The sequence below is a fragment of the Caloenas nicobarica genome, chromosome 1 (assembly GCF_036013445.1).
Source record: "Caloenas nicobarica isolate bCalNic1 chromosome 1, bCalNic1.hap1, whole genome shotgun sequence".
NCBI lineage: Eukaryota > Metazoa > Chordata > Aves > Columbiformes > Columbidae > Caloenas > Caloenas nicobarica.
Window position 1 is genome coordinate 50,047,948 of NC_088245.1, and position 24,534 is coordinate 50,072,481.

Here is a 24,534-nt window from a genome sequence, read left to right on the forward strand (position 1 = left end):
GCCAGTAGCTCGGGCAGTAGGATCAAAAAGCAGTAGGGAAAGGAAAGAACTATTTATGGTAAAGGATGACTCTGGCCCAAGAACAAACGTATAAATTAGCAATGAAAATATTAGACTTCAAATTAAAAGAGGGTTTCCAACCATGCGATGAGTCAAATTCTACAACAACATTCCTATAAAAGAGTAGGGGCAAGAAACTTAACTCATTTTGTGCTGGAAATGGATAAGCCTTCAAAGGACTTAATGATACAGTTACTCTTGATGGCAGAGGACTCAGCCTGGGAAGTCCTTTTACTCCTACCTACATTTTAGTCCTTCCTACAGTCCTAATGCAATCAGACTTCATCAAACAAAGAGAAGAGTGATGACATACAGCTCTGAAGTCACCATACCTAATACTGTGCTCTCCCTTTCTTCAGACTAAAGGTACTATACCAAAAACAAAAAATATCATTGAACAGGATTAGTCTCAGTTTTCCCTGTAAACAGTGAATATTTATACCCAGTCCCACTTACACAGCTTTTTGTTTTCAGATGAAACCATTTTGTCATGAAACTCCCTAGGGTTGTAATTACTGTGAACAGGATGACAGACTAATGCAAATCGAGTGATGTAGGCAACAAATCTGGGAACAGATATATTTATTTCTCATACATTTATGACCTATAAATTACTGGAATCAAAATAAAAATATAACAAGGAGCTACTTAAGTATGGCAAAAATTATAAACTATGTTATTTTCTTTGAAATAGAAATGTACAAGTAAAATAACATGGGGGTTTTGAGCTTGTATAACTATAATTAATGCATTAGGCTACACAAACTGATCTCATGACAGGCAAACAACTGAATTTCAGACATAATAAGCAGTGGTTGTCTTGTCCTGTAATAAACATCCAGTTGCACTATAGATGTCCAAGATGATATATCAGCTTGCGTCTGCCTACCTCTAACATTGTCTGGGTTGCTGAATGTAGTGTATAATTGTCTTATTTTCTCACAAAGTGGAAAACAGGGCAAAACGTGAGGAAAGTTAAAAAACATATGAACATTGGGGAAATTATTATTATTTAATACAGTAAGTATTACTCTTTGTAATGCTGTAGGCAGTGTGTTTTACACTGTCTGTGAACATGCTCCTTGGAAGCACGAGCTCCAGTACTTTCGAGTAGTCATGTCAGTGCCTCTGGTATTCCTGTTTAAGAAGTAATTACAAATCTCCCTGTTCCTTCATGACTGGAAGACTGTGGAAACTAAAATAACCCCTACTATAAATGTGGGCATAGAATTCCATCCTTAGAAGTCATATCAACTACAGCATCTTAAAGAAACCAGTATTTGTAGCATAAACTGCTCTTTTTTCATCCAATATGTCAGAGGCATGCCACAGTAGATGGGTGGTAGACTTCAGGAATAAAGTATTCAGAGTTAGGACTACTAACTGCATCTGTCAAACAGAGAGTTGAGCACTGTTCTCCAATCAAATCCAGTACAGAAACCTTTGCAAATAAGAGTAAATTGTCCTTGCAGCTTGGGTACTCCATCATTTCAGAAACAGGACAAAGGCGGTGTTTGGCCTCTGGTAAACTGAGCTGTGCTCAACACTGTCAAACTTCACCACTGGCAACTACCACAGCATGGTGTACTATGGTTACATGCAAACTTGAGGCTTAGAAAAAAGCTGATCTGTCCATCTCAATATATACTCTGGTCTATTTCTGACCAAATGCCAAGACCAGGGTTGGATGGGCACCATTCATCCCTGCAACCTCCTGCACCACAGAAGGAAACAGAGGCATGCCATCAAAGTAATCACAGTGTACTCCAGCAGGTCTCCCTGATCTGGACAACTAAATAACTTTCAAGATCACGCTTGTAAGTAAGTCTTCAAAGCACATGTAGCTCTTTTTAGTGCAATCGCAGATGAATCAGATCCCTCTTAGCACACCTGCAGACAAAAAAAAAAAAAAGAGTCACAACCAAAAAAAATATTTTAATGCTGCTGTCCTCTGACCTTCTTGGAGTCTTAGTGGCTGTAAAACTTTACAAGAGTTTCGCAGAGCCTCACGTTTCTATTAACATCTACTAAACCATCAGTTTTTCCCAAGTTATGTTCTCCATGTACCAGTTTTTTTCTAGCTTAAAATTCCCTCATGACAATGAGATCTTCAGATTCTTATTTTAGACTTCTTTAAAACTGTAGTGTATTGAAAGAATAGTAGAAAGAAGCTTTTATGTAAGTCAAGAAATGGACATCTACTTTTTAGCTGCTACCACTACATTTTTACAGGCTCCGATCAAGTTTTATACAACATCAGTGTAACTTCCTGTTTTGGGCTAGTCTTCCCTGTCAAAAACTTTTCTTAGCAAAAGAGGGTATCTTTTGCATGTTAATTATCCTGCTGTAAAATCCCAATGGAAATAAAACTGTCACTTTACTGCAAAGTAAACCAGCAAAGACACTAATAGACAGAAGCAATTTTAAGCTTTCAGTAAAAATCTGTCATTCCTTCTCTCCATCAGTATTCCTGACCAGGATGGAAGTCAGATGAACAAAGTCCACTTTCCCTCCAGGGAAAACAACGACTACACTCCAGCTTTGCCTACCTGCTTGTCTCCATAGCTCCCTCTGGGCAAACAAAACTCACACACAATCGTGCATCTCTAGCCTCCTTCACTGGCACTTTTTAAACAAATTTCCAGCAGTCTGAAGCCACCTGGCTCCAGTTCTGTGCTGTGCTGCTTACTTCTTCTTTTTCCTGTATCTAGATAGCTTTTAGAGTGCACAGGTTTTTTTAAAGAAGCATCATTATGAGGTACCGAGCGACTCATACTGTCATTTCAATAAATAATTGATTTTCAATTCATTTTTTTTAATATGGAAATATCTCTATTCATCCAGAATATTGCATTTACCCCCAGCTGGTCTGCCGATCAGTCTGACAAATGAACTGGCTAGTTAGTGATTTTACCATATCACAACATCATTACCCCTAAAATCCCAGTCTGTACTAATATATTATGAAGAATCAAACAGTTACATGGAAACTGCCTTTCACAAATTAATCTTTAGAGCCAGATCACGTGAATGAAAAAATGCAGCTGAATCCTGCGCTCTTATGGTGCTCAATGAAATAAAAGCAGCTCCATAGTGGTGTAGGTGTCCCTGTGGACCGAAGTCTTGATTGACTCATTCACTTACTTGCTGATTAGCTATACTGAATAACCACTAAGGTTCTCCCTGTCATGTATATAAAGCACAAAGGATGTATGGTGCTCAAAATAAACCAACGTCACTTCAGTATCTGTTAAGCATAAGAAGACTCAATTAGAAATTCAAAACACTTACTTTGATCCAATATTAAAGTACTAATACTCAGTTGTGGTTGTGCTTCAAGACTAGAATATATGAGTTCTTAATCACAGAATAACACCTAGTACATTTTGTGGTATCAAAGATAGGGAAGATCTCTTAAGTTAGTTATCTCAATATACTTCTTCAATATCAAAGTAATTCACATAACTTCTGTAGATCTTGCAAGTTTGCAAAGTTTTTCTTTTGTTCAGAGAAGCAATTCCTCTATCATCAAGTACTTCTGTAAATAAAACCTAAGGAAGCTTGCAGGCACCTTTTGAGTTTGACTGTATATACTTCAATTTTAACTCTTATTTTTATTTCTTTCCGCCTAAGGTAGGTTACAAAACTTGTATCTATTACTCCATGTCCCCAAAAAAGACCGAGGGGAGTGGAATTAACTGAGCTAATGCTACAGAATGGGCTTCTGTGCCAGTAAAGGCCTCCACATACTCAGGGTCTGTAACAGATTAGATGGGATCAGTGTGTTATCTTTCTAATATGTACACACTGGTGTTTGTTTAGATGATTCCACAGGAAAAATTTTTCAATTTTCCAAGCTGGTGCAGAGCACTTTTTTAACTCAGAAACCTCAGTAGCTGAGTCTGGATCTAATTCTGCATACTCCTGAATTCTGGCTGTTCCAGCCAGCAGCCAAGCTATCGACACGCTGAGCAGGGTCATTCTTCTCACAGCTGGAACTATAGAAACCACGGCAGACATGCCACAAAATTCCAGAATAAACAGCACTTAACAGCCATTTCTCACCTGCAGAAGATGGTGAGACTCTTCCATTCACACTAGACTGGAAAGGTGTCATTTATGCTTCAGTTGTTGCTATTTCCATGTACGCAGAATGGTACTCCTGGTGAAGGACAATCCTGCTGAGTAGGTGGAACCAAATCCTGTGAAGAGATGAAGAAGAGCTGGGTTGACCAACACTATTTTCCATAGCTTCCCTGTGAAGAAACAGGTTTACACAGAGCTATTAGAGGAGCCTGTGCTCACCCTCAAGCATTTAGAGGTGCAAATGAGGTAGGCCATAAAAGACTAAATGTGGTTTGCAGTTTTGCTTTGGAAACCTACCACTCAATGCGCTAACAGTCCATGGCTTACTAGTTCTCACCTGGTAAATCAAAAGTTGGTACCACATTGGACATGGCCAAGACTAATAAAATCACGTTTTCTTATGGGTTATGGACGTAAGTTATTAACAAATTTAAAGTATTAAACTCTGAATTTCAAAGAAAAGACTTCCCAAACTGTACTGAGGTCAATGTCAGCAGCAATACCCTGGCAAATTGCCAGCATAAAGGAAGAGATGAAAAGGCCATTATTTGACTATAGCTGGGCTCATTTAAACACAAGGGCAGATTCAAGAACTCAGATCAGGGATGGAGAGAAAAGGTGCATGATGCCAGGGTGGTAAAGAAACTTAAGTCTTACTGTCTCTGCACAACTATCAGTAAGGTAACTGGATGCAGGGCATCCACTAAAGCTTTCCTGTCATGACTAACAGTGGACTGTGACAGAGCTCAAGACCAAGAAAGACCAGAAGAGTTTTCCATAATGTAGGTAACTGCTATGACAGACTACTCTTTCACACTTTCCAGGGCTTCTCCCCAGGAGACTAAACCTGTCATCTGTTCTAAGGAGGAAATATGCCATGACATTTTAATTTCCTGGCCCTATTTGCTAAACACGTAAAGCGTGGAAGCAGATTGGGTTGATCTCCACTAGGTGATATAAAAAATATCCTTTCAGTGAGTGTGGTCCTTGATTTTTTTGTTGTTTCAGGCTTCCTCCCTTTCACTGCTTGTCTATTGCTTGAATCATAACCTTTTAGATGAAGAGACTATTACTATACACTATAAAACAGTCTGACAAAGCTCAGAGTGTAACACAAGAACTCCAAGGTAAAACAGCAAGGTAATAATCCATAAATGCAAAACAAACCTGTAACGAATTCATCACCAATGTCATGCTGTAAAAGGAAATTATCAATCCATTTGTCTGTATTGGATGCAGAGTCACAAGAGATTAGGTGTTTATCTGTCCTACACTTAAACCCAAATATATAGTGGAGTTGGGGATTGGTTCAAAATCTTTCTGTACCTTAACAGCTCATCTTTAATTTGGAGAAATTTAGTCTTTTGAAAGCTTGCCATTAATTCTAGGTTAAAACTAAGCAAACTTTTCTAATGAAATATCTTACTGTGTACTCTTAGCATATCTAATCTCCCTTAGGAAATGACCTTTGACTTGGGTAGACTATTCTTTCTTCATTCCATGTTAATGTGCTTTTTAATCATCACCAAAGATTGCTGTCTCAGGAAATGCTAGTTCCATAAAGCACTCTGCTTTCCATTTAATGCACACTCAAGACTTACCCTGTGTTAACCTGACAGCTGTCTTCTCTGAAGAAGACTCAAATTCTATCGCTACTGCTGGGATGGATTTGCCAGCAGGACTCCATATGGTATCAAGCGTCGTTTTTCCACACCCAACACATATACATTATTTACACAATATGCAAGCTGTAACAGCATGTTAAAAGACCTGCAAGATCACCTTTACAAAGCATTAGGAGGCACTGCTCAACAACTTTTCTGTGGCTGGAGCAGGTAAAAGGAGTTCTGAAGCTCTAGTTGCAATGCATATTACACTGCCTAACTTGTATTCGCCGATTATGGAAAAGGCAGCACTGAAATGGAAGTCGCAAATCCGGAGTTGCTTCCCGGCTGTGCGCGCCGCTGCTGCAGACGGGTGCTGCGCTGAAAATACCGGGCGCTGGCCGGGAGTCCTGCCAGCCCTCTGGGCCCGCTGCCTTCCCCGCCGCGGGCCGACGCGGCGCCCCGGCGGCGGGAGGGACCTCCAGTTCTCACCGGCGTGGGTGGGGGAACCCCACCCAAGGGCTTGGCTCAGTGCCGTCAGCCTAATTGCCCTGGAGTGCGGCGGCGGCAGGAGGTTTCCCTGCAAGTTGTCAGAGCCCACCGCGGAGGAGGCCGGAGACCCCCGCCCCGCACGGGCTGCTGGGGTGGCTTCTCTCGGTCACTGCCGAGCTCCCGGGCATCGGATGGGACAAGCCCTCTGCCACCCTCCCAACCCCGCGGCCGATAGCGAGCGCCCCCTGCTCCGCATCCCACCCCGCATCTCCCCGCGCATCCCCGCCTGCCGCTCCCCGCGGCGCTCAGCCCGCGGCCCCGCCAGCCCCGCGGCGGGCGCGCTTCCCTACTGCGCTGGGGAGGGGCAGGCTCGGCTTGATCCTGCCTCCAACTTCCCCAACTTTACTCGGGTTTCCCCCTCCCTGCAGAGTCTGCCTGGGCTCCCGGTCCTCCAAGAGGGAGGGAGGGAGGAAGGGAGGGGAAAGGCGTGTCTTGCAAGGGCTGCTGCTGCCGCCGCCGCTGCTGGAGGCAGATCGGAGATATAAAAGATCTGGCCGGGGGCCGGTTGTGGTTCCAGTCAGTGCGGGCGCTCACGCCGCGGGGAGAGGGGCGCAGCGGGGCGGCGGCGGGGGAAGCGGGGCAGGCAGAGGCAGCGCGGGGCTCGCCGTGGGCAACCCCAATGCGTGGACTATCCGCTGCTGCATTATGCTGGAGCTACAGTTCCTCTGAAGGGAGTTTGCACACGGCCGGCTGGGCTGGACTGCAGCGCTGCCGTTCCTTATGAAGAAGGCACAAGTGAGTGAGGCCGGGCGGCGGGGGCGAGGGGCGGCCGGGCGCTGCGGGGGGCGATCGGTCCGACCTGCCGGGCAGCGCTGGACCGCGGCTCGCCGGCGGGGAAGGTCCGCTGCGGACCGGGGCGCTGCTGGGGTCGGGGCAGCCGCCGGGCGGGGAGTGCGAACCCGCGTCCGTGGGGGTGTCCGCGGGGGGCGGTAGCTCTCAGGCGGCCCGGGAGGTGACAAATTTTACAAATATTACCGCACGGTCTTGCCTTCGGCGCCCGCAGCCCGTGGAAAAGTTGCAGGAAGCGGTCGGATCAGCGGCTGAGCCGTGGGAGATCACAGAAGGCACTTGGAGTAATTGCCTCAATAAATCAGTTGCCTGTGTTACACTAACGAACTGAGTGCGAAAACATGAAATAATCGGAGGCAGCAGTGCCGCGGCTGCTGTGCTCAGTGGCTCCATTCAAGCCGCTCCGGCGTGCGGCTCCCGGTCGGTGTTGCGGGCAGCCCCCGGTGTGCCGCCCCTCGCCCTCCCTCACCCCGCCGTGAAGACCCCCGCTGCACTGTTGTGGGGGGTCCCTGCCTTTATTTCTCCAAGTTCTGTAGAGATTGCAATCGCTGCATTGCCCATTAAAAAGAAAAAAAAAAAAAAAAAAAAAAGGAAGGATGGGGACAGACACGAGTGTAAAAATTATCTCGTAACAAGAAGCAGCTCAGGGAAACTCCACAGAGAAAAAGTTTAAGGCTCGACTTTGCAAGGTGTCGGTACCCTCCATCCTGGCTGACCTCAGTGAGAGCCAGGGGCTACTCAGTGCCGAGATTGAGCTCTGGGAAAGAACAGTGCATGGACACACCGCTGGTCCTGCACTGAGGGCTTTTGCCTTTGCCTACACTTTTTGGTTAGAAGCAAGATTCTTATTGCCTTTGTCTATTTCTTGGCAATTTGCTGTGTCGTCCACACACCAGTAGCCTGAAGACACTTCAGCATATGGTCATTGGAAAAGACATAAACTATATTATAAGAAGAAGGGAAAGACCTTACTGAAGCCTTTTGGGCAGTTAAGTAGTTTTTCAAGAGATGTCAGGAATTAGAAATATTCGCTTTTTGAAGTATTTAAATCTCAGCTGGCCAAAGTACTGGAGGATGTACCCATGCTTAAGGAGTTATAACTTGGAGACAATTTTTGTGATGCTGAAGTACAGTGAGGTATTATCTTAAATGATCAGTTCCGAATTCTAACAGCATATATCTCTTGCTGTTATTCTCTTTAGATGACTAAAGATGCTTTGTACCTCAAAGCCGTTGATTCAGACCCTAAGTACAAACTCGGTCAAATATGCTGAATAGATTATTAGCTGGGAAGCGTCTGTTAAAGTGTAAGAGCCATATTTATGTGAGCTTAGTTGTATGCATTCATTTGATATCAGAGTGGATAGCAATAAAGTCACAACACATTATACTAGCCAATGCAATCATATATGTAGGGCTGTTTCTTCAGAGAAGAAAAAACTGTTCAGCAAACAAATGAGGATTTATGAGTGCAAGTGGTCAAGGATTTTATTTCATACAAACTGTAAACTTCTAAAACCAACAGAACAGTTCTGCAAATTCAGAGCAAAGCAGGAATAATCCCTCTCTCCCAATAAACTGGGAAAGACAGGCAGTCCTGGCATTCAGGACCATATGGCTTGACTCAGGGGCTTATGAGCTGTAGCCTGTGGAACAGCTTCTTGTCATGGTGTTGAAGCATCTGTCAGCCTTCAAGCAGTTATGCTTCCTGCTTTTTGGAGATAGTGACAGACTCCTAGCTCTCCAAAGGATTGTTTCCTTCATTTTAAGGATTAGCAAACAAATGTGATACCAAACCATTAATCATTCCAAGGGGATCAGAGCAGGAGATACTTCGAGAAAGACTTTGCATTAAAACCGTGAAGACCATTGTGCAAAGAGAGAGCAAGCGAAGTGGATACAAGGAGGACTTCAGTGCATTGAGGCACCCAGCACCTTCAAGTACATTTTTGTCTTTATGCTCTCATGTGGCTACTTTTGCCCTTGTCTAGTCTGGTAACTGGCATAGTGTGAAGAACAGGATTGGGAAGCCAGGAAAGAAGTTTACATTTCTTAAATAAAATATTCTGCAATAGACATAGTACAGAGAGTGAGAACAACTACATCATTGAGCCTTGAAAACAGTAATACCTGGATAGTGCTTAAACTAAATCGGGGATTTTGTTGTTTGAGGTAATGTTACACAGGGATAATATATAACTAGTGCAGCTGAAGGTAGCTGAGTCATACATCAGTGCAATGGAAGTGCTGAAAGAGAAGCGTCAGGCTGAACATTAAACTCAAAGTGAGCAGGTTGGTCAGTTTATTTAAATCAGTCTTAACCTGAGAAACCACAGGAGCTGCAGAAGCATGTTCTCCAACAGTGTCAGTCCTAGAAGGATTGTTTCTGAAACTATACAGTTTGATAAATATATAATCCCTTGTTTTAAATGTACTAAGACCTCCTGGATATATTTTTTTAAGTAAAATGCCTTTGAAAATGTGATTAAGCATTGAGGGTCCAGTCATACAAATCCTTTTTCAATGAATTAATCTTATTGAAGGATTACTTTTATGAGAGGATTTGCAGGTTTATATACTTAGTAATTAAAACTGTTATGAGAAGTGAGTTTATGTCATTTTGCATGCTAATATAACAAGAAATAAAATATCACTCATGTTGGACAGCCTTGGTGCTAGTGTGATACAATCTTGCAAAAACATGTAGCAGATTTTTTATTTGCTTGTTCTTTGTTTGATTTGAAGACAGTCTAAACAGGATTAAGTTCCTAAGAAATACGCCGCAAGGAGGGGTCACCCATGGGGCTAGCTCAGAAGGTTGCTGATGTTAAGGTATCACAGATACTTGGTACAGGCACTTGATCTTCAGCAGTGGGTTAGATGCACAGCCTCTTAGAAACTGCAGTATTAGAAGGGTCTTAGATCTCAGCTCAGCTTTTTACCTCCGAATGTGTGCATTATTGCTGGTAGTTAAAGGACCTTCTTAGGTTGTCCCATCTGTAGTATGTTTGTGTCCCTGAAATGGGAGCCTCTGGAGAAATTATTATAGAATGGTACCTGGAAAAAGAATTAGTACACAAATTGCCAGTTCCAGTCTCATATTGGCAGGCAAAATCAGAAACACAAAGTAGATATCTGATACCTTGCTACAAGCTTGCAGAGTCATTATTTTAGGGGAGATAGTGAGCTCTGATCTCCAATGTTTCTTGCTCATGCTGCAAAAAAAAATGAACACTAAGTACTGGAAGACATTTGGAGCTCACAGTAGGTATAGATCTGCTGCTCATCAGACAGAAAAAGAGAATTTGCTGGAGCCAGAAAGATGTTGTGCTATTCACAATGAGCAGTGGACTAAGGTCTCGTGTTTTCCCTTGGTTTTGACTCTGCTTAGGGAGGCCAGTTTTCAAGTGCTGCAGCTGGAATGAATGTCCTGGAATAAAGTGTTATATGGAAAATAAACAGCAGATGACCTGGAAGACTCTAGGGTGGGGGAGTATTTTGAAGGTGTGTTTAGTGATCTTTTTATTATTTTTTTCTCTGCCTGCTTGTATTGGGTGCCTGTAAGTTTTTATCTCCATGAACTGTGTGGCACTTGGCTTTGTAGTTTAAACTGAGGCCGCTAACCCAGTATGCTTCTGACCCAGTTCTGCCGTCGTACTGAAATCTGGTTTCTCCTTTCGTGCACTGCATGTCAGTTGTTCAGGTACAGTTCTGCAAGCTGACAGTGCCATTCTCCAAGTTTTGTTATGCGGCTTAATGGTATGCTGGCTCATGTAATCGCCATATTGTACAAAAGTTAAGAGTTGGCAAGATGCAGCCCTTGGCTTCGGGTGGGCAATGCTCAGTATGCAGTATGTAAACACAACACCCATTTATTTGAAGCAAGGCAGGAAAAATCTCCCTACGCAATTCCATTTGAGTGGTGTGGGAGCTGACAGATGAAAACGAAAGTGTTTGTTCTTGCCCTGGTCTTTGGTAAGCCAAACCTGAGGTTAGTCAGCCTTTTAATCACACTGCAAATCCACTTGTTTTTTTGGTCTGTTTCGTTTTTTTTTTTTTAATTGTGCACTTGTGGAAAAAGGAGATGGACAAATGTAAGGTGAGTGGAGAAGGGTGGCGCTCCTCTTTATTTTTGTTGATTGGCCTGCATTTGCATTGCATAAAGCCGCAATACCAACGTTTGTAAATATTACCAGTGCTGAAATAACTGACTGCAGGAAGCATGTAAAATACAGGTTTCTTTGCTGGATGATTTTAGTTATTGATAAATGGAAATTGTATCAGACATTATTAATATGAGAATGAAAGTAGAAAATATGCTATAGTTACTAGCAGAGAGAACAAAGGTAATTTTAAGTATTTCATTTGATTAAAGCTGGTAGCACTCATAATATCTGAGGTCAATGAAAGTAGATATTCTAATGAAGATATTATTTCTACTGTACATCTAAATAAAAGCCAGTTTAAGAGTTCAAATTAATTAACACTTTGGATCACAATGAGGTAGGAAATAAATGATCATCTCATTTTCTATTATTATCTAATAACCACTAGGCGAATGATTGGTTTTTGTTGCTGTTTGAATAATGTTTAAATTATATGAGGTAGATGGATGCAATAACCATTTTAAATCTGATTAGGAATTTTCTGCTTTGTACAATTTTTGTGTTATTGTTGCTGTATGGAGCAGACTTAAGTTTGGGTGCAAGGCAAAAATAGCATCAGGTCTAAGATGTCACTGCAGGTATTGCTTGAAGAAGGTCCTTATGGTACCAGCTGCTTTGAAGCTGTGCTTTGGAGCACACTGTTTTACAAACTGTCTAAGTCCCAAACCTCCAGCTATTCCATCACCACTTGAAGCAATGCTAGAAGTGAGACCAGGTGGTGCAAGCCAGGGGAGGGTGACTGCAGGGTCCCCCTCTGCAGGGCCAATAGTTGACCACTAGTTAACAGTGGTCAATACTCCTGGGATGATCTCTCAAGCAGGTCTGCTGTAGACACCCCTTTCAGATACCTGCCAGGCCCAAACCTTCACTTCTGTTAATGAGCACTTGTAAGCATGCAGGGACTGCAGTATTTGCTTATTTTTATTTTTCTTCCTTTTTTGCTGCAAAACCTAGTGGCCGGAGAAAACCAGGTTCAGGAATAACCATTGAGATCCTACTTAGCCCAAGCCTTGAGAGCTGCGTTTTCTCCCATGTGTGATTTGGCACCTGTATAACAGCCTTTCACATGGTATTTTTTAGTGTTCCAGTGAAGAATTTCTAAGAGTCAGGATGGGTATCTCTGTGCTCTTCCACCTTCACTGGCATCTCACTGGCATTGGGCAGCAGAGCTGGGAAGTAAGAGAGGAGGGTGTGCTGGAAGCCTTGGGGCCCGGGCAGAGGTGAGTTGCACACTTCAGCTCAGACTGATGTTCTCTAAAGCCTGCAGGTTTAGTCTGGCCTGTCGCAGGAGGGTGAGATTACCTCTGGGTTTGTGAACAACCTTGATTCAATCCAGACAGAAAAAGGCTAATCTAAAAGAATTTACCTGAGCATTGATTCAAAAAATTCCTCTCCGTTTAAGGAGATTCCATAATTGTGTTTAAAATGGGAGCAGGATATCAAGGTGCTGACTTTTGTGGTCTGACTGAAGTAAGGCAGTTAAGGAGTTAGTCATGATACATTTAAATTAATAATAGGCTGCACATATGCAAAGTAATTTGCTAAATGAAAAGAAGTGCTTAGAAATTTAGGAACATTGAAATTTAAAGATGCTCATGTTTTATTGTAAAGTCCTGAGTTCCAGCCCTCTAATTTCCAGCCTCCATTTACTTGTTATTAAGTGAACTCAGCAAAATTTGTCTTTTGCATTAAATGGCAAGCAGACAATATTATGCATTATGTCTTTAAGCTGATATAGATCTGAATGTCAGTTCTTCTTGAGATTTGTTTTTCTTTGACTACTTCGAAGCATGCAGGAATAAGAACATTAGTCAGCCAAATGAATTTAGGAAGCTTGTATAACACTGCTTGGCACCCTCTTTCGTTTGGATTAAAAAAATTATTCCTGAATAAACAGAGCTTTTTAGTGGTTATATTAGAAAAGAGGGGAAAATATATCTCCAATATTTGTAATTGCTGTATTTTTCAAATTACTGTGGTTCTGCAATGTGTGGACTGCATTTCTATTCTAATAGCAAAAACTATCAATGCTGTATTTTACACCGGTTTAAATGGTTCTGATGAGTATTGCATTCTTTATTTTCAAGGAAATATGAACCTTATTTATAAACCATAAGTTTAAATACTGTCACTGAGGATGCTTTGATCTTCTGTATTATAATCCCTGGCAAAGAATGTGCCCTAGATTTGCCATGCATTCTCTAAATCCATGTCCTTTAAAAATCCTGGCCATAATCATAGTCTGTTCCAAACTGTTTTGATAAATTTCTTCAGTATTTGTTCCTCTAATAGTGTAAAGCTGGGCAGTGAAAGCCCTCTTTTCAGGCTACTAAATCGAGTGAAAATCTTGCTATTTTTAAAAAATAGACTCCATTTCCAAGCAAGGTGGTGTTCATAATCCCCCACCAATTTTCTTCTGCTAGGGATGTTGGAAGATTTTGTTGCCTCCATGTCTGTGACCAAAATTTCTGGATTTTTTTTTTTTCTGTCTTCACATCTCAAGCCCACATTGAAAAATGATTGTTCATTCTTCAAGTTTTTCTCTCCTCTCCCTATTCAGACAGTAAACTCACAGTGCTACCCTCACTTATTTGTGCACCTTTCCTGGCCTCTGTTGTGTTTAAATCAGCATCCTCACCTCTGACAATACAACTTCAGTACTTCTGGTAGCCAAAATACTGAAGGTGTCTCTGTCACCATCCTGTTTCCTTTCACACAGTGTAGGCTTTATCTCTGGTGAATGTTTTATATGGTTTTATAGTAGTCTGTACATCTTTTTGAGACCCACTTCAAATATTAATCATCTGAATAAACTGGTTTTACTGTATTTCATCTTGTCTGTAAAAACGAAGCAGTTCAGAATTAGGATGAATCCACTGTTCTGTGGAATATGTTGTTTATTTATATGACGGCACTCATAAGCTATTAATATGAAGAGTCCTCTGAAATACTGGCCTGCCATTTCTAGAAGCAACAATACCTTTTTCTCTGTAACATCAGTAATTTTCTTAATATATTAAGAAAATCCTTGCTTGCCTTTTTTTTTTTCCCAAAAAAAAGCTCATCTACTTATTGACACCAAAGGAAATCCTTTTAGAAATTGTTACTACATTCTCCTGTATCTCAGCTTTGTCACATAACCACATTAGAAATATCTGATTCAGTGTTTTCATTTGGCCTTTAAAAAAATCTGGCTTAAAACATTCTTTAAATCAACTGGAGCGAATTTCCTGTCTTTCTTCTCTTTCTTCTCAGCACATTTTTAAGAATCTCTTCTCACACACAGGTTTTAGTGATCAGCTAGACATTTGCCAGTACTTTTGGTCATTCCCACTGTAACAGAATGTTGTCGACATTTGCAAACAGTCTGATGCATATGTGAAGTTAATCTGATTTTAGCCTACTGGTTTCTTTCTTTTGAAACAAGCCCCTTTTGCTTTGCATCCAATAACATTGTTTCAGTTACTGTTGAATTTGTACCTGTTTAAAGTGCTAATTGTCAAACTATGATGTGCTTTTTGGCTTTATTCACTATGACAGATTATTTTTCTTAACATACGTACTCCATTACTTATTTCAGAATAAATGGCACAATTCCTACAAAACTAGGGAGAATTTTTTTTACTGCACGAGTTGACAAGTATCACTTAAGTAAACTTGCTAAGAAACTGCGTCACTTATGAAAATACCTAACTAGCCTTATAGGAGTTTCAGAGTGTAAACATTGAAAAGTATATAGTCTGAGGAGATTTGCACTAATCTGGGATATATTTTCTGTAAGATTAATTATGGAAGCCAAAGAAATTTCATGATAGGCCAAGCGTCTTCTTTAAGAAGAGTAGTCCTAGGAAACTTGTGAGAATTACGTGCCTAAATCACGTAAGAAGTCATATTATATTTTGTCAATATTTGCTTGAGTTTCTCTATCAGCACGTCTATAACAAGGATGCTGCTGAACATATATCAGAAGGGTAGTTTGACTACTGACAACTGTGGTTCTTTGTAATCCACACTGATATTTTTGACCATATGTAAAGCTCTATAGGAAGCAAACGCTCTGCACAAAATCTACAACTGCATTTTTTATAAGTGCCCTCTGTGAAAAATCATCAGTAAAACTCAGGTAAAGTAGTTGTTTTTCCAAAGGGTTGTGTTCTGTCTCATTGTTGTAAATCTTGTGAGTATACCAAATATTTCATATCATTTATTAACTGAATTCAAAGTACTGTATTACTTGTGTCTTTAGAATTATATTTTATAGGCACCTCTATTTAATAGACATCTATATTTCTCCAAAATAGTACAGATTTTGGGAGCTTTTTTCCTCAGATTATTTTTCTTCCAGTTGTATCTGCATCTCCACAGTCATACCGAGCTGCAAACTGTCTGACTCAACATGTTCTTTCAGTATGCTTACCCCACAATTTCTGCAGTTTTTAAGGAAAGCCACAAGTGGAGCTTCAGGTTTAAGTTTAGGTATTTACAGTTCTCTCTAGTTACCATAACTCAAGCGAAAACATTGAGGCAGCATTTGAATGACATTTGTATTAATTCCGTGGTCACAATTCTGTGACAACGGAGTTAGCTGTGCCTCTTTGTTCTAAGCTGAGGGCACTTGCACGTTGATGTAGATCATGGGAATGTGCCTGTTCTTCCTGGAAACACAGGGGAATTGTGGGGCAACACTGAAGCGCTAGAAACACTTTGGTGGAGTTTGTAGTCGCCAGCCTCTACAAATCCCAATCGAAATAAAAACCAAACGATAAAAAATAAAATCAAAAAACCTAATGCCAGCTACAAACCACCAGGACATTAGAATGACAGTTCGTGTGGACAGGTTTAAAGTTTGGGGCAAGATATAAATTATGACTCAGGTTAATTTTACGGGAAAGGCAAGGCGTTCATAACTTGGTAAAAATAGCTGATCATGGTGTTCCCTTCTTTTTCTTAAATATATAGTAACTCTTCACTCATTAACTCCTAATTATTGTCTTTAGAGTTAATGAATATGCCCAGAGTTTAAAAAAGAATTTTTCTTAACAGCTTGCCTCTATTGTTGCATTGTCAGCAGATCTTGCTGTATTTAAACCAGTCAGTGGAAGAAGATGGGAACATTGCATTAATAGAGTTGAATGAAAGGAGTAGAAAAGCCCAGCTCCTGCAACACAAATGCTTTCAATGTACTAAAATTCTTTGTGCTTCAAAATGGGTGAATAAAGACAAAATGTTGAAATTACTTATTTAGCTTTAAGATTAAAAAAAAAAAAGCCTAAAAAAACCGGGTAGACCCATATTGTATCTCCCTTAGGGACAGAAAGCAAAATGTAGGGGTAAGCCATTAAATTATAACATGGCAAAAACCTAAGAGGTAACGTTCTCGAATTGTCAGCAACCTCGTATAGTTCAATCTGGTAAGAGGGTTCACAGATTGATGACAACATGTGCAAGCTACATAAATTACTCAGGTTAATTGAAACTAAAAGAGATTCCGAGGAACTTTGTAAAGGTTTAGAGAAGATAAAAGAACAGATGGCATGGTGGCAAGTGGAGTTCATTGTGTCGAAGTGCAAGGGGGCTGCATTTTGGAAGGAATGTTTTGAACTAATTGTAACTACATTAATAAGAACAGTTTTCATCAGTTTGTACAAACTTTTTACAAGCTCTTTTAAAATATTCCTGTAGCAATACTTGGTCAGGAAAAATGGGTGAAAAAAATCCCTATATTTCACCTGTGCTAGAACAAATCAACCAACATATTGAGATGCAGTAGGAGCAGGAAGAGAAGTGTAAAAGGAGAATGCTTTTATGATGATGATAGTCAGCCATCCTGAAAAAAAGTCCTGGTTGCCCCATCAGAAAAAAAGAATATAAGAGCAATGGTGATCCTAAAATAGGGAAAAACATTATACGGAAACAATGCATATGAAAGGGGACTGAAAGCTGAGGGCAAGAAACTACTGAGAGATCTGTATAGTGGTACATAAGAAGTAGTAGTGAGAAAGATTACTGGACATTACTCATTTTTTCTTGGTACAAGAGCAAAGAAATACTTAACACAATTGAAAGTCAGAAGATGCTAAAACGGGCAGTGCTACCTTCACACACAATTAGCAGTCTGGAAAGCTTTTTGACACTAGATATAATATGGCTTGAAATTCAGCTTGATAAATGTCAGAGTGAGCCCAAGAGGTCACTTCCACCAAAAGGGGTAGTCCTAGTCTTCTCATCCTTGCATGTCTCTTCTCCTCCTCCACTCATTCCTCGGGGATTAGTTTTCTGTCTCTGAGCTGAATTGGCTTGTCACTGGCTGTGAATTTACTCACTTGCGGAGGGGTCGGGTGAATGTCAGAGCAGGGAAGCTGCAGAGGAGGAGATGCTGAGAGCTTCTCTCAGCAGCAGGGAGCTGTTAGGTTGCTTCAGACCATCTCATTAACCTCGACTGAAGAAAAAAGGATTATACACTTAAGTAGGTAAAAAGCCATGGTTACTTTAGTTTATGCTCTGAGCATGAAAGGTTGCTTATCTTCTAATTCATGCAATTAGGGAGAAATTTTCAAATAGGCAATATATTCTGTAAGTGTGAGTGATCAGGCTTCTTCAGTTTTCTGTGGCTACCAGACTGATCATGTACCAATCTGACACTTCTTATTTTCCAAATCTTCATTGCCTTAATTGCACAAGTCAGATTTGGCCTAATTATAAACTCAGTTTCATACACAACCATCTGCCAAAATTACCATCTGTAACAATTCAGCCTTTAGTTTTGAAAAAAGGAAAATCCTTTGAAATAAATTGTAGCTGAACTCCAATTACATATGAAAGTAATGACAGCTGAGAGATACTGAAAGATCTTTATTTTACCATGTGAGTATGAATGGTGAGAACCCACAAGATTTTATGCAATGCTGACACGTTGCATAGCCCTAGCCATTGAAAGACAGTGGAGTTTCAATGGACCATCCCTGAAAGATGCTCTTTACAGTATTTCAGTATCAACAAGAAAAGGCACTTAAAGTATGTCTTCCCCTTTTAGGGGTGCACAGGTATTCAAAGTATCCTTGAGTTTCTGACGCAGTAATGCAGTCGCTGGCTTTTTATGTTGTAGGAAACATTTTGATCAGTCCCATCCCATTTTTGCCATCTTCAACTTACATTGTCCTGAAACAACCTTATACATTGCTTCAAATTCCTAAAATGGCCATTCTGGCAATTTGCTTTCTCTAAAAAAAATAAATAGTGCATATGTCTCATGAAAATAATTTCAGAAAGAACTTTTAAAATTAACAGTGGCACAATGCATTTTAGTAAATCTTGAAAAAGGAACTGATGTTCATTTTCTGTGGTAAAAAGATGTGCAGTTGGAATAGTAATATCTCTTAGGTATTTTTGATATATGAAAATTTTTCAATTTAGGTCAAAAACTTAAAAAAATGTTGCTGATTTGTTCCTACTAATATACCAACTTAATTACTTTAAGACAAGGCGTAATGTATTTGTAATTCCAGCTTGCTGAGGTAAATGGCTTATTGCCTGCCCAGTGCTTACGTTGTCTTGCAAGCATACTTAAATGTTTTGAAGATTAGTTTCTAATTTGATGTGCCAGTTACCTGATTTGTCTGCAGTCTCACAAGCTTTAACTTCAAGGCATTTGAGATTAATCTCATCCATGAGTATACTCCTTTGGATAAATATTATTGTCACAAAAAATATAGATTTGTTTTTAATGTACTTATATTTCAATAACAGTGTAAATATAAGATTGTGTTATTCTTTCACAGATCATTACCTTAAAGCTATATTGTTCAGTTTGGTTCTGAGAATGTATGGGAAAATGTCTGATTCAAATGATGTAGGAAATTAAATGCTGAGCTTAGAGCATTTTCTGAAGGTAAAATTATTTACTGGGTAGATTGCATGAATACATATGAGAGAACTGAGTTGAAATCAGGATCTGGAATTTAAAAAGTTGTTGGTTTTTTTTCCAGTCAGAAAATGATTTAAATTTGGTTTTGGTTTACTCTGTGTTATTTGGAAAGAGCTGAGATAAAACAGCGTGTTTCTCACATTTCTTGGTGCGCTACTAATACGTGCAGCTCAGCTTGTCAGGTACAGTGATAAAAAGAAGTACAGCATTCTGAACAACCTACTGAAATCTTACAAATGAATAGTTTGAAATAGGTACAGGGAGAATGTAAGCCTGGCCATGTTGTTTCTGATGGGCTCATTGGAACTTCGTTTTGTTATTGACAAATGTGCAGTCATATGCTCAAAGTTTTTGAATGGTAAGGTTTAAACTCACACATTTCACGGGAAATATTGCAGGAGACTTCCTGGTTAGCTCACTACTGTATCAAGAAATGCTATGTAAATGAACAAAGAACAGTAGTATTTTTATTGTGACAAATCAGTTCAACATGCCCAAAGTCCTCAGGGTTTTTCCTGGATCTCCTGATAAAGGAAGATGAAAACTTGGCACCAAAGCCAGGAGATGACCAGGAGATGCAGGTTTCATTTTTCCTTCTTTCTTTTTTTTTTCTTCTTTTAAATAGCTTGGGGTTTTTTTAATCTTTTCCTCTGACAAATTCTCTTCCCAAAACCTCCTGCAGTTTTTGTAAAAATTGACTACAGATTATTATTAAAACGTCTGCATTGGCTGTTTATGGGGCCAGAAGCCACCTTCATTGCCTAACAACGTGTTTTGTTGGAGATAGAACATAGTGTGGAAAGTTTTATGTATTTGTTTTAAAACTTACACTGTTTCTAGCAAACTAAACAGTGCTAAATTCTCCTCTGCATATTCACTTATGGCACATACTAGGTCTTTTATTGACTTAGTGTTTTGTACATAACATGCTTGTAGAACACGCTCGTGTTAAATCCATAAAGCCACATTTCTGAATCATTAATGGGTATACAGGCACATAATTTATAGACATTATGTCCAATATAGTAAATTTCTCAATTAAATGAAAGTAGACCAAAGGGCCAGAAAGTCAAGCTTCACTATGGAAGACCATGACTTGGCCCCATTTTTGCAGCTGAGCTCTGCACTGATGACACTTTTTCATCCTGCAGTAGAGCTCTATGTGAAGAATGTTTTTCATCCCTGTTACATGCTCCAAGGTAATCATATAGGTTTAGAATACTGCTTATTAAAGAATCTTTTGAATTCTGAAAGAATGAGTAACAGGTTTTATTACTTATGTTCAAAATTTGAGGTGTCACTACTGATGATGGAAGTGAACCTAAAACATCCTTTAAGTATTTCCCAAAAGATCCAAGATGAAAAGCAGCTGAAGAGCAGAGTGACTCTTTCATCAGTGTTGTAGTTAGTGTTGAAAACTTTGACCAAAGGCTTGGCAAAAAACAAAACAAAACAAAACAACAAACAAACAACAACAACAAAAAACAAAAACAAAACAAAAACCAAAAACAAAACAAAAAAACCCTGCAGCTCCTGGCTTTGGTGTCAAGTTTTCATCTTGTGTGAAAACTTATCAGTTCTGGTGCACCTAAATTTCCTGTTCCAAGCCTTTTTAAATTGATGCAGATGCTGTTTTCTGGAATATATCCAGAGAAGCCAGCTTTTGTGTGAGTAAATTGGGAATACCTTTTATGTCAGCTATTACTGGCATAAATGGGATAAACCGCTCTAACTAATGAGGAACAATGCTACTTAAAAGTTGCATGACTTTGATTTTAAGTTGTTTGCTCCTCTTCAGAAACAACCACCTGGCTGGATAATGCATCTGTTGTAATATCTGCAACAAGGCTCAGTAAGAGTTGGGGTAATCCTCTATTTACATTTGCTGAAGAGCAGAGCCTGTGAAACTAAGGTACCATAGAGAGTAAATAAATGCAGTTTCTAATCTGAGAAGAGGTAAGAGAAAGGGAATGCTTGCTTTATTTTCCATGGGGTTTTGAGTTTTTATTGCTTCTGTGTGGCACTGGAAGTCAGATGGGCTTTTTAATTAGGCATAAAGAAGATTCGGATTGTAGGACTGATCTCCATAAATACATCAAGAGAACAAACTGGAAAGATGGGAGTATAACTGCATAAGCAAAGGAGCAGTGTTGCCATGAGAACACATTGATATAAACTGCTATCAGTACACTTAAACTGGACAGTGCAAGAAGGCTTTTAACCATTGGAACAGTGAAGAACTGGAACGATTTCCCAAGATTCACCTCAAATATTGTGTTCAGTTTTGGGCCCCTCACAAGAAAGACATTGAGGTGCTGGAGAGAGTTCAGAGAAAAGCAATGAAGCTTGTGAAGGGCCTGGAGCACAAGTCTTATGAGGAGCAGCTGAGGGAACTGGGGCTGTTCAGCCTGGAGAAAAGGAGGCTGAGGGGAGACCTGATCGCTGTCTACAACTACCTGAAAGGAGGTTGTAGCATGGAGGGTGTTGGTCTCTTCTCCCAAGTAGCAAATGACAGGATGAGAGGAAATGGCCTCAAGTTGTACCAGGGAAGGTTTGTATTGGATAGTAAGAAAAAATTCTTCACGGAAAGGATTGTCAAGCATTGGAACAGACTGCCCAGGGAAGTGGTTGAATAACCGTCCCTGGAAGTATTAAAAAGATGTGTAGATGTGGCATATAAGGACACGGTTTAGTGGTGGACTTGGCAGCATTAGTTTTATGGTTGGACTTGATGATCTTAAGGATTTTTCCAACTTAAATGATTCTATGATTCTATGATTTATTCCGTTCACTCCCACTTTACTCCTACGCTATTTCTGTTTGGTTATATCCAGTCCTATTACATATCTAAGCTACCTGTGACATCAAAGGAGTGGGGTATAACTGAACTGTTATCTGAAGCCTACTTATCCCAGGAGTTACCTGAAGTCCACATTGGCTTTGAAGACTGATATCTGCTGTGGAATGGGGCAAATCAGTCAAGAGATTTGTGCTCTAAGAATACCAGTTTTTTGATTGCCTTTTGAGGAGGACTGCCTACACCTAGCGCTGTATGTTGGAATTCAGGTGCTGATACCATTTGCATTACTAGCAGATGATGCCAGAGCTTTTCTGGATGGACTGCAGAGTACCACATTTGTGTGATGTTGGTCATGAGATCTTCACAATGGCAGAGAGACTGAGGAAAGCTGCTGGACCTCATTGCCATGATCTTTATCATGATGTAAACCACATAATTCATGGAACCTCTGTTTCTCACCTTATCCTGAGTGCTCTTGTAGACCAGCAATGTAGACAGCTGCTATAAGAAGTCAGGAAATGAATAGTCTCATGATATATAGTACAATACTGATGTGAAAAACATCGTTCTTCCGTGCTGTCAAAGTTTATACTGGTGTTGGCATACCTGAGAGATCCAAATAGTGTTCTTTAATCACACCTAAGTTCATAATTGTAAGGATGTAATACAATTAAGGTAGGTGGATGAAACACTCTTAATCTTGGCTGTACTGGCATCTAGGTTTAGTCTGTGTTCAGCAATTATATTTTTGTAATTAGATCTGTCATATTGAGCAGGTCAGCAAAATTAGTTCTGAATTTGCATCCCTGTAAAAAATACAGGGCCTATCAGGGATATTATTAAATAAATTCAGAGTTCAGAAACAGAACAATATCTTTCTGTGGACGTGTGTTTGCTTTAAGACCAAGTTGACCAGTCTGTGATTTACATTTCAAAAATCATCATCTGGTTATACAAGAAAGTATAAAAGGATTGGAGGAAAAAAAAATAAAAGAGAGAAACATGCATAAAAACTTTTAAATTTTGTATAAGAATTTCTTTTTCCTGATGTTCTCTTTCCAGATGCTCAAGTGTGAACTGAAAACTATTAACATTTATAATATAGTTTACTTTCTAGGAAAGTTGATGTGCATGAAAGAGTAAGAATGCACTTAACCTATTTTACTTCATACTACAAATGAAATACTAGGGAGGACAGAGACATTTTCATCATGTACCTGAGTTTCATTGTATGCCAAGTATCAAAATAGCTGATGTTTTTGCTGTTCTTGATTTTTTTTTTTTTTTAAATTTTCAGTATAATAGTTCTCCCAGCCCAAATTCCATGCACTTTGTAGCAGATGGTAAGAAATAAAGATCCAATACAAAGTTTCTGTAAGAACTCTTATTCCATTTTCTTTACTGTTTCTTGAAGGTCTAAGATTAAAAAGTGTGGCTCTGTATAGATTTTCATTATAATTCAAAGGAATATTCAAGATAGTGGATTTTTTGCACAAACTTGGCAAACAAGCAGGACATCTGAAATACATTTTTAAAACTGATCTTGAATTAAGTATTTTACTTAAGAGAATGACTTTTCATTCCCTGAGGAAGTCAAATTATCCACCTCCATACAGTGTGAAAATCTTGTCTTCCCTACCAAGAGAATCTTGTATCTTACTTTGCCTTTCCCTTTCAGTTACTTAAAAATGCCTTTGGATTTATGCTAGAAAACTTTCATAAGTGCTCAGGAGGGGGAAAAAAAAAAAAAGGCAACTTCCTCTTCAGAGCTTGTGGAAGGTTTTGTTGAGTCAACTCAAGTCTGATTTTCTACTTATTTCTGTTTTGATTGTGTAGATATTTTGGCTCTCAGTGTCTCCGTTAACAGAAGAAGTAAATATTGATCTCTATCACTCTAAAGTGGTATAGAAAAATGTCCTGGGTGATTGTAATGGAACCTTACAAGGAGGGGGAAAAAATAACTCTTGCCAGTACTTATGTCCTAAAAAGACCTATGAAGACCTTTGTAGGTCCTCATAATCTCTGATTATGATTTAACAGGAAGACTTCTTTCAAAATATGTGGGGGGGTTGTTTGTTTATTTGTTTGTGGTTTTGTTTGGTTTTGTTGGTTGTTTTTGTGTGAGCGGGCGTTTGTTTGTTTGTGTTTTTTTCCAATTTAATCTTTTTTCCTATTGAGACATTTTTGTCCATAAAACTGCTGGTTCTGTGCAGAACTAGAATGGCACCTGATGGATGCTAATCAGTAAATATTTGTTTTGACACCATTACCACAAGGTCTGGAGGCAACATCCATATATAATTACCTGTCTCTTGGTAACTTCACTTCCCAGTGTTTGGGAACTAAACAAACTGACTGTCATCCAGGACACATGGAAACTGCCTGAATCCCTGATTGTCAAGGGAGATTAAAGAGTGGACAAAATATATTATGGAATGGATAACATTTTTAAAGAGACAAAGCCAACATTTTTATAACAGCCAAATATTTTGCATTGGTATCCTTACAGGGATGGCAGATAAATATATTAATTTACACATTAAAAAACACTGT

At 39.7% G+C, this 24,534-nt stretch overlaps 1 protein-coding gene across 2 annotated transcripts in view; it reads left to right on the forward strand.

Annotated features, from left to right (window-relative positions):
- The first annotated feature begins 6,883 nt into the window (after positions 1–6,883).
- KITLG (KIT ligand) overlaps positions 6,884–24,534 on the forward strand; it is a 55,915-nt gene continuing 38,264 nt past the window's right edge. For both annotated transcript variants that reach the window (XM_065656189.1, XM_065656198.1), the window contains exon 1: positions 6,884–7,037. In XM_065656189.1, coding sequence (XP_065512261.1) covers positions 7,023–7,037 — 15 coding nt within the window. In that variant the 5' untranslated portion in view covers positions 6,884–7,022. The remainder of the gene's footprint in view (positions 7,038–24,534) is intronic.